General features: G+C 38.0%; 1 protein-coding gene across 2 annotated transcripts in view; it reads left to right on the top strand.

Annotated features, from left to right (window-relative positions):
* Positions 1 to 16413, top strand: part of MYO1D (myosin ID) — a 348885-nt gene that overhangs the window by 137659 nt on the left and 194813 nt on the right. For both annotated transcript variants that reach the window (XM_049861252.1, XM_049861251.1), the window contains exon 15: positions 12538 to 12704. In XM_049861252.1, coding sequence (XP_049717209.1) covers positions 12538 to 12704 — 167 coding nt within the window. The remainder of the gene's footprint in view (positions 1 to 12537; positions 12705 to 16413) is intronic.

Below are 16413 nucleotides of genomic sequence, written 5' to 3'. Positions count from 1 at the left end.
AAAAAAAAGAAAAAAATTTGACAAGCCCACAATCCCAGCTCCTCCAAAAAGTGATAGATCAAGCAAAAGTATTAGTAAGAATACAGAAGCTTTGAAAATGAAATTTAAACCTTATCTAATAGATCAAAAGAATCCTATATCCAGGAAATAGATAATACACATTTTTTTCAAGTACACATACATCATTTACAAGAATTGACCACATACTAGATCACAAAGGAAGTTTCAGCCATTTTGAAAGAATGGATATATAGACACATTCTCCATGTTCAAGTCAGATATAATAAAAATTGGCATTTAAACTTTTTTAAAAATACAGATAGTCACCGACTTATGACATATTTGAGTTACAACGAACCGCACTTACGACCTTTTTTTTAACATCTTGTCATAGGTAACATGTACTAATACAACATTGTAGCATGTAATTTGCTGATGTTATCATTCTCAAATGTTCACTGGCAGATGTTCAGTATTATAATTTGTATAGCAGGCTATGCAAACTAAAAAAAGAAAAGAAGTATTCAACTTACACCAGAACCGACTAACAACCGAGTCATCAGAACAGAACCCCATCATAAGTCAGGAACTGTCTGTAATTCTGTAATGTACTTGGGAACTTAAATAAAAAAAAAAAAAAAAGCTTTCCTAAACAACTCACAGGCTGAAGAGGAAATCACAATGGAAATTACAAAATATTTGGAACTGCATGACAAAGATATTACTAAAATTTGTAGGACACTCCTAAAGTGATCCATTTGTTATACCTTTATTAAAAAACAAAGAAGACTGAAAGTAAAGGAGTTAAGTTCAAGAAGCTAGAAAAGGAACTCCAAAGAATACCTAAAGAAAGAAGTAAGAAAATAATTTTTTAAATAGCAAAAAAATAATAGAAAGAAAAATTAACCAGATAGACAAATTGCTAATAAAACTTGATTAAAAAAAATAATAATATTATGAATGAAAAACAGGATATAACTTTAGATATCATAGAGATTTTTCAGAGTATGAGATTATGAGCTATGTGCCAATGAACTTCAAGTTTAGACGAATAGTTTTGTAGAAAAATATGTTATCAAAGTTATCTCAAAAAGAAATAGAAAACCTAAATAAATCAGTAACCTTAAAGACATTGAGTCACTAATCAGAAGTTTACCCTCCCCCAACTCTGACAAAGGGCGTTAGAATAGAATAATTTTATAGATGAGTTTTACAAAGCCTTCAAAGAGCCAATAATCCCTGTCATATACAAACTGTTTTGGAGAATGGACGAAAAAGAGGCCACTACCCAGTTCATGTTATAAGATCAGTATTACCTTACAAGGTCCATGTGAGCAAATAAAATTAGGAGTCAATCTCAGTTATGAACATAAAGATCTTTAAAAATGTATAAGTATTGCATTTCTGGCAACATGGTGACTGAGATGTCCACTAAAACCAACTGATAACTAAGACACTAGATAAAGTGTAAAAATCAACTTATTCAGTACAGCATGAAGTAATAGGAAAGAACAGAATATGCAGGCCAGGGCTAAGTAAAGGCAGAAGCTAACTGAGTGAATGGAGAAATAAACAGTGCCAAATGTACCTTTCACCCTGTGGGAATTTGTTGAAATGAGTAACTTCAAGTATAGTTACTCAAGGCTGAGTCCTTGAAGTTAAGTCCAGGACCTTCCCAGAGTAAGGTGTTTAATAACAGATTTTATACAAACACACACACACACTAGTGAGTCCCCAAAGGGCTACATCCTCAATGTAAGGGTAAATTAGAATTAATCCCTCATTATGTATTTTTTTTATGTACAGAAAAAACTGCCTATCTTGCTTCTTGGCACCGTACCAAAGGGGGAATTCTCCCTTGAGAATTTGTAGTCATAGGCCATCTTTCATAAGATTTACAGCCCAAATTTACACTGCTTGGATGGCCTAAAAGCCTCAAGCCAACAATTTAGTTTAAACTAAGATGGTCCAAGAATGGTATTGCCCCCAGGCATCTGATAGAAGCAAACACAAAGAAACTACCCTCCACTAGATCTGAAAGAATCTCCATAGATAAAGTTCCAAGGAAATCAAGGAGCTCACAGTAAAAAAAAAAAAAAAAAAATTACTAAACAAACAAGTCACCATATATGAGAATCAGACAAAACAAACAACAGACTCAGATTTATAATAATTTCTTAGGTTGGAATTATTAGAGACAGAATATAAAATAAGACTGTTCAATATGTTTCAAGAAATGAAAGACTCGAAAATATGAGAAAGAAAAGGAGACAACCAAAATAAAATAAAAGTTATTAATTTTTATATAATTAAAATTAAAAACTCAGTGGACAGATTTAACATTAGTCTAGAAAAGCTGAAAAATTAGTGAAATTAAAGAAAAAAGCTAAAGAAATTATCCAGAATTTCACTCAAAGAGATCAAGAAATTAAAAATATACAAGAAACACACAAGATAAAATAAGGCCTAACATGCATCTAATTAACATTTATAGAAGGTGAGGAGAGAATGGGGAAGAAGCAATATTTGAGGTAGAATTGCTGAGAATTTCAAGAATAGTGAAAGATGTCAATGTATAGATTCTACAGATTCAGGAAGCCCAGTGTATCCCAAGTTGGAAAAATTAAAAGAAATCTACCTCTTGGCAACTAGTGAACCCCCAGAACATCAAAGACATAGAAGATATCTTAAAAGCAACCAGAGAAAAGACAGATTAGCTTCAAAGGAACAACGATTAGACTGAGAGAAAAAAAAAACGTAAGCCAAAACTCTATACCCAGAGAATATATATATTTTTAAAAACAGCGGCACAATAAAGAATCTTCAAAAAAATTTACCAACATCGAAACTTCACTCAAGAAAATTCTAAATGATGTACATGAGGCAGGAGAAGAGGATACCAAAAAAAACCTGAGTTGCAAAAAAAAAAAAAAGAGCAAAGAAATCGGTAAATATGTGGACACATGTAAATAAACTGACTCTATAAAAACTAATGTTTTGTGGGCTTAAAAATACAAGTTAGAGAGGTGGGGCCAAGATGGTGGAGTAATCAGATGCTGCCAGTGATCCCTCTTATAACAAAGACCCAAAAAAAACAAGTGAAATGATTATATTTATGACAATATCAAAGGCAAAGTTAGAAAATGGACTGAGTGGTAGGGGGAGGAAGAGACAGTTCAGAAGCGTAGAGAGAAGTTTCTGGACCTGAATCGCCGGGAACCCTCAGGCAGGCTGGTGATAGTGTACGGCCACAGTTTCCTCAAGGAGAAACAACCAGCTGCACAGCCTACTCACACCTCTGGAACCAGAGAAGAGTGGCACTCTCAGAAAAAGCTAAATACTTGCGTGTATTTTACCACGCCCCCCCCACCCCACCTCCAAGCCAGCTTCAGTGGCTGTCAATTTCCCTGGGTCTGAGATAGGGCATGCTGAGTACCCTGAGCCATTCTCCCAGCCTTGGAGAAGGAATAAATTCACAGTTGGAGAAGAGATAATCTGCCAGCTCCACTAACCTGGAGAGCTCAGGACAGAAGCAGCTCCTGTCCAGGGATAAACGGTCCATGGACTTTGAATACCTTTCCCATCTGCATAGACCTGTGTGGGCCTATTTCAGGCGAATAGGCCCTTGTTGGCAGACTGCAACTGTTTCAGCTGTGCGGTGAAGAGGTGGGTGTTTGATGTTTGACACAGCTTTGCTTATTAAATAGGGTCCGTGCCTACCCACATCAGGGGCCTATGGACTGGTGGCTCCACTCACGTCACCCAGACACCCGCAACAGGGGCCCAAGGATAACTGGTACCCACCAGTCCTTACAACCAAAAATATTGGATACCCATGGTCCGTCTGCAGAACCCACCCACCTGTGTGCTCAAGGGAACAGGGATACGCTTTCCTCACAGACACTTGGGGGATGGTTGTCAGCCCTCTGCCTTGTTCAGAGTGTGCCCCCCTTCTGCAACCAGACACCTGTACGTACACCAATCACCCCTGCACCTCTAAGATTCTAGGACAGAGCCTGTACCACACACTTGATAGTCAACTACCTGGACACCTGAGCTGAACCCATACAAGAAGAGTGAATGGACTCCTAGGCTGATATACCTGACAACAGCTCTAGCCATCTGGTGACAGGACGTTAGAGCCGAAAAGGCGAAAATAATCAAGCTAGCTCGCTCAAGCAACCTATTTGGGCATATCAAAACAAAACAAAGCAAGAAGCTAGGATACAGTAAGCAAACATAAGATATACTAATACAATAACTTAGAGATGCCTCAGAGACAACAGCCCATATCATATCACATAAAGAAGCAGACAATGATCGCTCTCAAAACAAAAAATGCAGGGATCTTCTAAATGAAGGTGCCTTCCTGGAATTACCAGATGCAGAATACAAAAGATTAATATACAGAACTCTTCAAGACATCAGGAACAAGATCAGGAAGGAGATCAGGCAATAATGCAGAACAAGCCAAGGAACACACAGATAAGCAGTTAAAGAAATTAAAAAGGTTATTCAGGAACATAACAAAAAAATTTAATAAGCTGCAAGAATCCATAGAGAGTCAACAATCAGAAATTCAGAAGATTAACAATAAAATTACAGAATTAGACAATGCAATACAAAGTCAGAGGAGCAGAATTGTGGAACTGGAAGACAGAATTAGGGAGATTGAAGATAAAACACTTGGCACCAATATATATGAAGAAAAATCAGATAAAAGGATTTTAAAAAATGAAGAAATCCTAAGAATCATGTGGGACTCCATCAAGAGAAATAACCTATGAGTGATTGGAGTACCAGAACAGGGAAGGATAACAGAGAATATAGAGAGAATTGTTGAAGATTTGTTGGCAGAAAACTTCCCTGATATCATGAAAGGTGAGAAGATATCTATCCAAGATACTCATCATCAAACTCTACGTAAGGTGGATCTTAAAAGTCACCAAGACAACCTATGATCAAACTTGCCAAAACCAACAATAAAGAGAGAATTTTAAGAGCGGCTAGGGATAAACGGAAAGTCACCTACAGAGGACAGTCAATAAGAATTAGCTCGGACTACTCAGCAGGAACCATGCAGGCAAAAAAACAATGAGATGACTTATCTAAAGCATTGAAGGAAAAAAAATTGCCAGCCAAGAATCATATATCCAGCATAGCTGTGTCTCACGTATGAAGGTGAAATTAGGACATTTCCAGATAAACAGAACTTTAGGGAATTTGTAAAAACCAAACCAAAACTACAAGAAATACTAAAGGGAGTTCTCTGGTTAGAAAATCAAAAATATCTGATATCAACCCAAGACTAGAACACAGGACAGACCAACCAGATGTCAACCTAGATAGGGAAATCATAAAAATAAATAAAGATTAAAAAATGCTCAAAACAGTGAAACAATAATGTCATTATGTAAAAGAAGACAACATTAAAACAAGAAATGTAGTCATAGATCTTTCATATGGAGAAGAAGATAAGGGGATATAAAGAAATAAAAATTAGATTTGAACTGAGAAAAGCAGAGGTAAATATTAAGGTAACCACAAAGGCAACTAACAATCCTACTCATCAAAATAAAATATGAGAAAAAAATAGAGACTCAGCAGAAACAAAATCAATAACAACGAATAAGAGGAAAAGACAATATATAAACTACTCAGCACAAAAAATTAAGTGGGAAAAAGAAACAGTCGATAAAACACAAAAAAAAGACACCAAAATGACAGCACTAAACTCATACCTATCCATAATTACACTGATTATAAATGGACTAAATGCACCAATAAAGTGACAGAGAGTGGCAGAATGGATGAAAAAACACAATGCGTCTATATGCTGCCTACAAGAGACACACCTTAAGCTTAGAGACACAAACAAACTAAAACTCAAAGGATGGAAAAATATATATCAAGCAAGCAACAATCAAAAAAGAGCAGGAGTGGCAATATTAATTTCTGACAAAATAGACTTTAAAGTTAAATCCACCACAAAAGATAAGGAAGGACGCTATGTAATGATTAAAGGGACAGTATACTAGGAGGATATAACCTTATCGAATATTTATGCAACCAATGACAGGGCTGCAAGATACATAAAACAAACTCTAACAGCATTGAAAAGTGAGATAGACAGCTCCACAATTATAGTAGGAGACTTCAACACCCCGCTTTTGGTGAAGGACAGAATATCCAGAAAAAAGCTTAATAAGGATATGGAAGATCTAAATGCCACAGTCAACCAAATTGACCTCATAGACATATACAGAACACCCCACCCAACAGCAGCCAAGTATACTTTCTTTTCTAGTGCACATAGAACAGTCTCTAGAACAGACCACATATTAGGTCATAAAGCAAGAGCAAAACCCAAAACATCGAAATATTACGGAGTATCTTCTCTGACCATAAGGGCATAAAGGTAGAAATCAACAACAGAAAAAGCAGGGAAAAGAAATCAAACACTTGGAAACTGAAAATACCCTGCTCAAAAACGACTGGGTTATAGAAGACATTAAGGATGGAATAAAGAAATTCATAGTATCCAATGAGAATGAAAATACTTACTATCAGAACCTTTGGGACACAGCTAAAGCAGTCCTCAGAGGTCAATTTATATCAATAAATGCACACATACAAAAAAAAGGAAAGGGCTAAAATCAAAGAATTATCCCTATAACTTGAACACATACAAAGAAAGCAACAAAAGAAACCCTCAGACACTAGAAGAAAGGAAATAATAAAAATTAGAGCAAAACTAAATGAAAGAGAAAACAGAAAAACAATTGAAAGAGTTAACAAGACCAAAAGCTGGTTCTTTGAAAAAATTAACAAAATTGATAAGCCATTGGCCAAAGTTACAAAAGAAAAACAGGAGAGAGGAAGCAAATAATCCAAATAAGAAATGAGATGGGCGACATCACAACAGACCAAACTGAGGTTAAAAGAATCATATCAGACTACTATGAAAAATGGTACTCTAACAAATTTGAAAACCTAGAAGGAATGGATAAATGTCTAGATACACACTACCTACCTAAACTAACACAAGCAGAGGTAGAACAACTAAATAAGCACATAAAAAAAGAAGAGATTGAAAAGATAATTTAAAAACTCCCAACAACAACAACAAAAAAGCCCAGGCCTGGATGGCTTCACTGCAGAGTTCTACCAAACTTTCAGAGACGAGTTAACACCACTACTACTAAAGGTATTTCAGAGCATAGAAAAGGATGGAATACTCCCAAACTCATTCTGTGAAGCCAGCATATCCCTGATACCAAAACCAGGTAAAGACACCACAAGAAAAGAAAATTACAGACCTATATCCCCTGAACAGAGATGTAAAAATCCTCAACAAAATTCTAACCAATAGAATTCAATAACATATCAAAAAAATAATTCACCATGACCAAGTGGGATTCATACCAGGTATGCAGAAATGGTTCAACATTAGAAAAACAATTAATGTAATCCATCATATAAATAAAACAAAAGACAAGAACCACATGATCTTATCAATTGATGCAGAAAAGGCATTTGACAAAGTTCACCACCCATTCATGATAAAAACTCTCATCAAAATAGGAATAGAAGGAAAATTCCTCAACATAATAAAGGGCATTTCTACAAAGCCAACAGCCAACATCATCCTAAATGGAGAGTCTGGAAGCATTCCCCTTGAGAACGGGAACTAGACAAGGATGCCCTTTATCACCACTCTTGTTCAACATCGTGCTAGAGGTCCTAGCCAGAGCAATTACGTTAGATAAAGATATTAAAGGGCATCCAGATTGGTAAGGAAGAAGTAAAAGTATCTCTATTTGCAGATGACATGATCTTATACACAGAAAATCCTAAAGAATCCTCAAGAAAACTACTGAAACCAATAGAAGAGTTCAGCAGAGTATCAGGATACAAGATAAACATACAAAACTCAGTTGGATTCCTCCACCCCAACAAAAAGAACATCGAAGAGGAAATCACCAAATCAATACTATTTACAGTAGCCCCCAAGAAGATAAAATACTTAGGAATAAATCTTACCAGAGATGTAAAAGACCTATACAAAGAAAGCTACAAGACACTACTGCAAGAAACCAAAAGAGACCTACATAAGTGGAAAAGCATACATTGCTCATGGATGGGAAGACTCAACATTGTGTAAACATCTATTCTACCCAAAGCGATCTATAGATACAATGCAATCCTGATATAAAGTCCAGTGACATTTTTTAATGAGACGGAGAAACAAATCCAACTTCGTATGAAAAGGGAAGAGGCCCCACGTAAATAAAGCATTACTGAAAAAGATGAACAAAGTGGCAGGCCTCACACTACCTGATTTTAGAACCTATTATACCGCCACAGTAGTCGAGAAAGCCTGGTACTGGTACAACAGATACATAGGTCAATGGAACAGAATTGAGAATCCAGATGTAAACTCATCCACTTATGAGCAGTTGATATTTGACAAAGGCCCCAAAGCAGTTAAATGGGGAAAAGACAGTCTCTTTAACAACTGGTGCTGGCATAACCGTATATCCATCTACAAAAAAATGAAACAAGACCCATACCTCACACCATGCACAAAAACAAACTCAAAATGGATCAAAGACCTAAACATAAAATTTAAAACGATAAAGATCAGGGAAGAAAAAATAGGGACAACGCTAGGAGCCCTAATACATGGCATAAACAGTATACAAAACATTACTAACAATGCACAAACACCAGAAGACAAACTAGATAACTGGGAGCTCCTAAAAATCAAACACCTATGCTCATCCAAAGACTTCACCAAAAGAGTAAAAAGTTTACCTACAGACTGGGAAAAAGTTTTTAGCTATGACATTTCTGGTCAGCATCTGATCTCTAAAATCTACATGATACTGCAAAAATTCAAGTACAGAAAAGTAACCCAATTCAAAAATAGGCAAAGGATATGAACAGGCACTTCACTAAGGAAGACATTCAGGTAGCTAACAGATACATGAGGAAATGCTCACGATCATTAGCCATTAGAGAAATGCAAATCAAAACTACAATGAGATTCTATCTCACTCCAACAGGGCTGACACATATCAAAAAAACACAAAATAATAAATGTAGGAGAGGTTGTGGAGAGACTGGAACACTTATACACTGCTGGTGGAAATGTAAAATGGTACAACCACTTTGGAAATCAATTCGGGGCTTCCTTAAAAAGGTAGAAATAGAACTACCACATGATCCAGCAATCCAACTCCTTGGAATATATCCTAGAGAAATAAGAGCCTTTACACAAACAGATATATGCACACCCATGTTCATTGCAGCACTGTTATACGATAACAAAAAGATGGATGCAACCAAGGTGCCCATCAGCGGATGAATGGATAAGTTAATTATAGTGTATTCAGACAGCGGAATACTACACATGGATAAAGAACAACGATGAATCTGTGAAACATTTCGTAACATGGAGGAATCTGGAAGGCATTATGCTTAGTGAAATTAGTCAGTTGCAAAAGGATAAATATTGTATGAGACCACTATTATAAGAACTTGAGAAATAGTTTAAACAGAGAAGAAAATATTCTTTGATAGTTACGAGAGTGTGGAGGGAAAGGGAGAGGGGTTTTCACTAATTAGATAGTAGACAAGAACTATTTTAGGTGAAGGGAAAGACAGCACACAATACAGGGGATGTCAGCACAACTGGACCAAACCAAATGCAAAGAAGTTTCCTGATTAAACTGAATGCTTCGAAGGCCAGTGTAGCAGGGGTAGGGGTTTGGGGATCATGGCTTCAGGGGACATGTAAGTCAATTGGCAAAATAAAATCTATTAAGAAAACATTCTGCATCCCACTTTGAAGAGTGGCGTCTGGGGTCTTAAACGCTAGCAAGCGGCCATCTAAGATGCATCAATGAGTCTCAACCTACCTGGATCCAAGGAGAACGCAGAACACCAAACTCACAAGGTAATTAGGAGCCCAAGAGACAGAAAGGGCTACATGAACTAGAGACTACATCATCCTGAGACCAGAAGAACTAGATGGTCCCCAGCCACAACCGATGACTGCCCTGACAGGGAACACAACAGAGAACCCCTGATGGAGCAGGAAAACAGTGGGCTGCAGACCCCAAATTCTCATAAAAAGACCAGACTTAATGGCCTGACTGAGACTAGAAGGACCCTGGCGGTCAGGGTCCCCAAACCTTCTGTTGGCGCAGGACAGGAACCATTCCCAAAGCCAGTTCTTCAGACAGGGTTCGGACTGGACTATGGGATAGAAAATGATACTGGTGAGGAGTGAACTTCTTGGATCGAGTAGACACATGAGACTATGTGGGCAGCTCCTGTCTGGATGGGAGATAAGAGGACAGAGGGGGTCAGAAGCTGGCCAAATGGACACGAAAATAGAGAGTGGAAAGAAGGAGTGTGCTGTCTCATTAAGGGATAGAGCAACTAGGAGTATATAGCAAGGCGTGTATAAGTTTTTGTATGAGAGACTATTTGTAAACTTTCACTGAAAGCACAATAAAAATTGAAAAAATACAAATTAGGATTAAAGAGCATACATGTTGGAAGGGTGGTGATTGTAATTCAAGTGTTTAAGATCTTCAGAAAGAAGATAAAAATATTGCTTAACTTTCAACTCTGATGAGTCACAAATACACGTTAAAATATCTAGGGTAACCATTGAAAGAATAGAAATAGAGCCTGATAACTTTCAAACTAATAGAGGCAAAAAAAAAAAAAGTGAGAAAAAAAAAACAGGAAAAATTAACCAAGAACACTGAAAAGTTGGGACAAATAGCACATATTACAATGGTAAAAATAAACCCAGATAGATTAGTAATTACATTGAATGCAAACAGGATAAAAATTGTCAAACCAGATTAAATAAAGAATACAGATATGTGCTATTTACAAGTAATACCTAAGCAAAGGACATAGAAAAGTTGAAAAGATTTAACAGACAAATTCTGACAATCTGGGATGACCTTGACCCAATGTCAGGACCTGTAGTGTCTCAGCGACGGGATTTCCTTCCTGCAAGGGCTGAGTTGTTTTCCACCCACCTTTAATTCCTGGGTTTAGCTATTCAGGATTCTAGACCAAAGTGTAGTGCCACATCCCAGACAGGCCTTGGGTTCCAGCTTTTATCACCTACCCCTACAAGGCAGTGAGAAGCTGCCCTCAGCCTCATGGCTACCTCTGCCAGACCAACAGAAGCCTCTGAGACCGAAGTAGGAGCTGGGCTCACCTGCTGATATTGAAATGCCACTGGCATACCTTCAGTATCATAGCAACCTGCAAGCTACCATATTATGACAAACTGACAGATGGGTAGTGGCAAAGCACATTGAAGAACTGTATGCCTAATACAGTATCTTCCAGCTAATATATACGCCGATTGGCACACTTTTACAAATGATGTTTTTCGCATAAAATATAGGGAGAAACAGGTGAAAAGGTGCGTGAGAATAAGAGGACTATTAGCTTGTGCAGTTTAACCTTTGTAAGACACTCAAAATTTGTGAAATTTCGGATTTCTTAGGTTGAGTCAGTCTGGGTATTTATAAATGAGAGAGGAGGTGGCACTTATAAATTCAGACAGAATACTGATTAAATATAAAGTGTTTTCACTCGATCCCTTATCTGAAGATTTTTATGTTACTAAACAGGATGAAAGGTCTTCCCCCCACCTGTTAATTGATCATTAGTGTCTAATCCAGTGTTACCACTTCCTGTGGATAATCTGTAAATACTGGTTAAGTTCCATTCAGCTGGTTTCTGTTTAATAAAGTTACTTGTAAAAAAACCAAACCAAACCCATTGCCATCGAGTTGATTCCGACTCATAGTGACCCTATAGGACAGAGTAGAACTGCCCCATACGGTTTCCCAAGGAGCACCTGGTAGGTTCAAACTGCCAACATTTTGGTTAGCAGCCATAACTCTTAACCACTGTGCCACCAGGGCTCCTTTATCATAGTATCCAAATGATGCCTTATACTAAGGTTGCTTTGCTGCCATGATTTTATAAATTATTGAGTTCAGAATCTTCTGTAATTCCCAGTGTAGTATTCTTTTTGGACCCAAGGGCCATTTAAAAGTGAGTGTCTTAATTTACCAGCCTATAGGGATTTTCTAATTATCTTTTTGCTCTTGATTTCTAACTTAATCTCATTTGGTCAGAGGATATACTCTGAGTGATTGCAGTCCTTAGAAATTTGTTCCGTTTCCATTATGTACATGTTTTGTTTATACATAAAAATAATTTACATTCGGTATTCTACACAAGTCCCTTCAGTCAAGTTTACCAAACCTATTGCTTTTCAACTTTGCCGCATGAGAACTTCTAACCTGAAATTGAGGAAGAAAGAAAGAATAAATACTTTATCCATAAGTAGAACTACTTTCTCCACATGCCTGAGAAATTAGAGGCACAGAGCTTAATTTAACAGAGTTAACGCTAATTGCGTGCTAGTATCACCGTCTGGGCTTTTTTCTCCAGCGAAACATATCATTTGTGGATTTATTTCTTTAGGAGCCTTATTATGTACGTTGCATCAAACCCAATGACAAGAAATCCCCACAGATATTTGATGATGAACGCTGCCGACATCAAGTGGAATATCTTGGCCTACTGGAAAACGTGAGGGTGCGTCGGGCAGGATTTGCCTTCCGCCAGACGTATGAGAAGTTTCTTCACAGGTGAGCATAGCCTAAGCACGGAAACCTAAAAGTACACTGAAAATTACATAGTCCTGCTCATAAACCACCACACACCACCACACAGTCCTCCCCACATACAACCCCACACCAGTACATGTTAGGTGATCAATAAACATTTGTTGAATGAACAAAAGAGTTGAGGAGTATGAAATCGTTTCCCAAAATTAACAGGAGTCCCTGTCTCCCTGGCTTATGGACCGTGGGGCAAAGTTAATTGTTTTGGGTGGACATGTGCGTGGATTTGGCATCACGTCTGGATTGGAATCCTGGCTGTACCACTCATTCACTGCCTGATCTTTGACCCTATTTCTATATCTGTAAAATGAATATAACAACACCGACTTCATAAGGCTGTCGTTGTAAGGATTAAATTAACTCAAGTAAAAATCCTAAGTGCCTGGCACATAATAGATGCCCAATTAATGCTGCTTGTCATTATTGGTATTACTAATTATAATAATAATAAGATATTAAGGCTCTGAAATTATTCTACTTCTGGCTTTGCCATCTCTTAGCTGTGTGACCTTGGGCAAATCACATAAACTTTTCATCCTTCAGTTTTCTCATGTGTAAACTGAAGATAATAATAGTAACTACTTCATACTTGTTTGGACAGAACAAGGGGATACTGATTGGTTTAAAGTCAGGAAAGGTGTGCGTCAGGGTTGTATTCTTTTGCCATGCCTGTTTAATCTGTATGCTGAACAAATAATATGAGAAGCTGGACTATATGAAGAAGAACGGGGCATCAGGATTGGAGGAAGACTCATTAACAACCTGCTTTATGCAGATGACACAACCTTGCTTGCTGAAAGTGAAGAGGACTTGAAGCACTTACTAATGAAGACCAAAGACCACAGCCTTCAGTATGGATTACACCTCAACATAAGGAAAACAAAAATCTTCACAACTGGACCAATGAGCAACATTATGATAAACGGAGAAAAGATTGAGGTTGTCAAGGATTTCATTTTACTTGGATCCACAATCAACAGCCATGGAAGCAGCAGTCAAGAAATCAAAAGATGCATTGCATTGGGCAAATGTGCTGCAAAGGACCTCTTCAAAGTGTTGAAGAGCAAAGATGTCACCCTGAAGACTAAGGTGCACCTGACCCAAGCCATGGTATTTTCAGTCGCATCATATGCATGTGAAAGCTGGACGGTGAATAAGGAAGACTGAAGAAGACTTGACGCCTTTGAACTGTGGTGTTGGTGGAAAATATTGAATATACCATGGACTGCCAAAAGAACGAACATATCTGTCTTGGAAGAAGTGCGGCCAGAATGCTCCTTAGAGGCAAGGAGGGCGAGACTGCATCTTACGTACTTTGGACATGTTGTCAGAAGGGATCGGTCCCTGGAGAAGGACATCATGCTTGGCAGAGTACAGGGTCAGCAGAAAAGAGGAAGACCCTCAACGAGGTGGATTGACACAGTGGCTGCAACAATGAGCTCAAGCATAACAACGATTGTAAGGATGGCACAGGACCGGGCAGTGTTTCGTTCTGTTGTGCATAGGGTCGCTATGAGTCGGAACCAACTCGACGGCACCTAACAACAACAACAACTTCATAGGCTTGCTGGAGGATTGAGATGTATGTATATAGACTTTTTTATAAGTGTGTGTATATATATATATATATATATATATATTTAGAATAGTACCTGGCATATAGTAAGCACTCCACAAATGTTAGATGTCATTGCTGCTGTTACTTTATTGTTAATAATGATAGCTGACAACTGGGAATCAGAAGAGCAATATTTTAAATTCCACTTGTTGATTTATCAATAAAAAATATTTTTTGAACATTTCCTATGTTCTAGACTACAGATTACAACAAAAAAATGAATAAAATATAAACCACAAAAATGCAGAAAACTAAAATCCTTTAGATTAGTTTAGTCAGGAAAGAAATCGGTGGAGATAACAATGACGGGAAGGAGCCAGCCTTACAAAGATCAGAGGAAAGAGCTTGTGGGGAGAGGGAGCAGTGGGGGAAAAGGCTCTATTGCAGTAACAAGTGTGGCATTTAGGTACCAAAAGTAGTTCAGTGTGGCTGGAGGATGATGAATGACATGGAAATGACATGAGATGAGATCAGAGAGATGGATGGTGCCAAATCATTTTGAACTTTGTGGTCAAATTAAACAGTTTAGATTTTGGCTAAGTGTGATAGGAAACCATTGGAGGGTTTTAAGCAGGGAGTGACACAGTCTTATGGATGTTTTAAACAGTCCACTGTGGCCACTGTGTGGGGAGGAAGCAAGGAGACATTTAGGATGCTGTTGCAAGAATCCAGGAGAGAAGGCTTGATGATAGTGCCTTGAACAAGGTGATTATAGTAGATGTGAAAGTCGTGATGATTCAGGATATGTTTTAGGGGCAGAGTTAACAAGACATGCTCTTGAATTGGATGTCGTGAGAGAGGAGTAGAAAGGAATAAAGGACAAGAGTAAATTTTGACTTAAGCATCTGGGTGAAGGTAGTACCATTTACTGAGAAAAGGAAGATTGGGTAAGAGCAGTTTGGGGTGGGGAGCAAGGAACTTGGGAGAGATAAAGTCAAGATTTTTCTCTCAACTCTGTTGTTTGAAATGCCTCCCAAACATCTAAGTAGAAGTATTACGTAAGTTGTTAGATATACATACCTGGAGTTCTGCGAAGAAGCTCAGGCTGGAAATAGAGATTTGGGCGTCGTTAGTATACAGATTATATAGAAAATTCTAGGACTAGATAGAAAAGAAGAAGAGGCTCATGCCAGTGTTTAGATTTGTTGTCTGACATGAAGCAACCAGCAGAGAGAACAGAAGGAACGATTATCGAAGTAGAAGAAAAACCAGAAGAGGGTTATGTCAGAAAAGCCAAAAAAAAAATGGCATTTTAAGAAGAAAAATGTGGTTACCATATCAGATATTGCTGTGTGATCAAGTAAGATAAAGGCAGAAGCTTGACTGTTGGATTTGGCAACATAGAGGTCAGAGGAGAAAGGGCAGACCAGAGCCTGATTTGAGCAGGATTAAAAAGTGAAGTAAGTGAGGAGTTGGATACCTATGGACAAGAATTTTGGCCCTGAATGAGAGCGGAGAGAAATGGAAGCAGCTGGAGTGGGATGTGAGGTCAGGAGATCCTAGAAAATGTTTGTATGCAGGTGGGGATGATTCAGAACAGAGGGAGAAACGGATGATGCAGAAGAGGGAGATAGATCATTGTAATAGCAACATCCTTGAGAATTCAAGAAGGGGTGGAATCCAAGCATAAGTGGAAGGTTTGTCATCTCTACATAGGAGCAGGGACACTTCACCCATGGCAACAAGATAAAAGGCATAGGCTATGAGGGAGGCTTGGAGATTCACTGATGGCTGAGATGGTCCTGCTTAAATACTTCTGTTTTCTCAGTTAAGAGGGAGGCAAGAGCATGAGCTGAGATGAGGGTTGGGAGAAGTGATGTAGGAGGTTTGAGGAGAAATGAGAACACTCATTTTGGAGAGTGGGAAAGCATAGGTTTGAGTAATAGGATTGCCGGGAAGAACTGAGTGCCCATTTGAGATTTGTGGTTTTAAATGTAAGGTGAGACAAGCCAGCATTATTGGGTTTTCTCCACCAGTGTAGAGCTCCTTGTGTGCAAAAGTGAAAGAGATTGCAATCCAAAAATGATGAAAGTACAGAAGTGTTTTTAAAACCTG

The sequence above is a fragment of the Elephas maximus genome, chromosome 19 (genome assembly GCF_024166365.1).
Source record: "Elephas maximus indicus isolate mEleMax1 chromosome 19, mEleMax1 primary haplotype, whole genome shotgun sequence".
Taxonomy (NCBI): domain Eukaryota; kingdom Metazoa; phylum Chordata; class Mammalia; order Proboscidea; family Elephantidae; genus Elephas; species Elephas maximus.
This window is presented reverse-complemented; position numbering and strand designations above follow the sequence as displayed.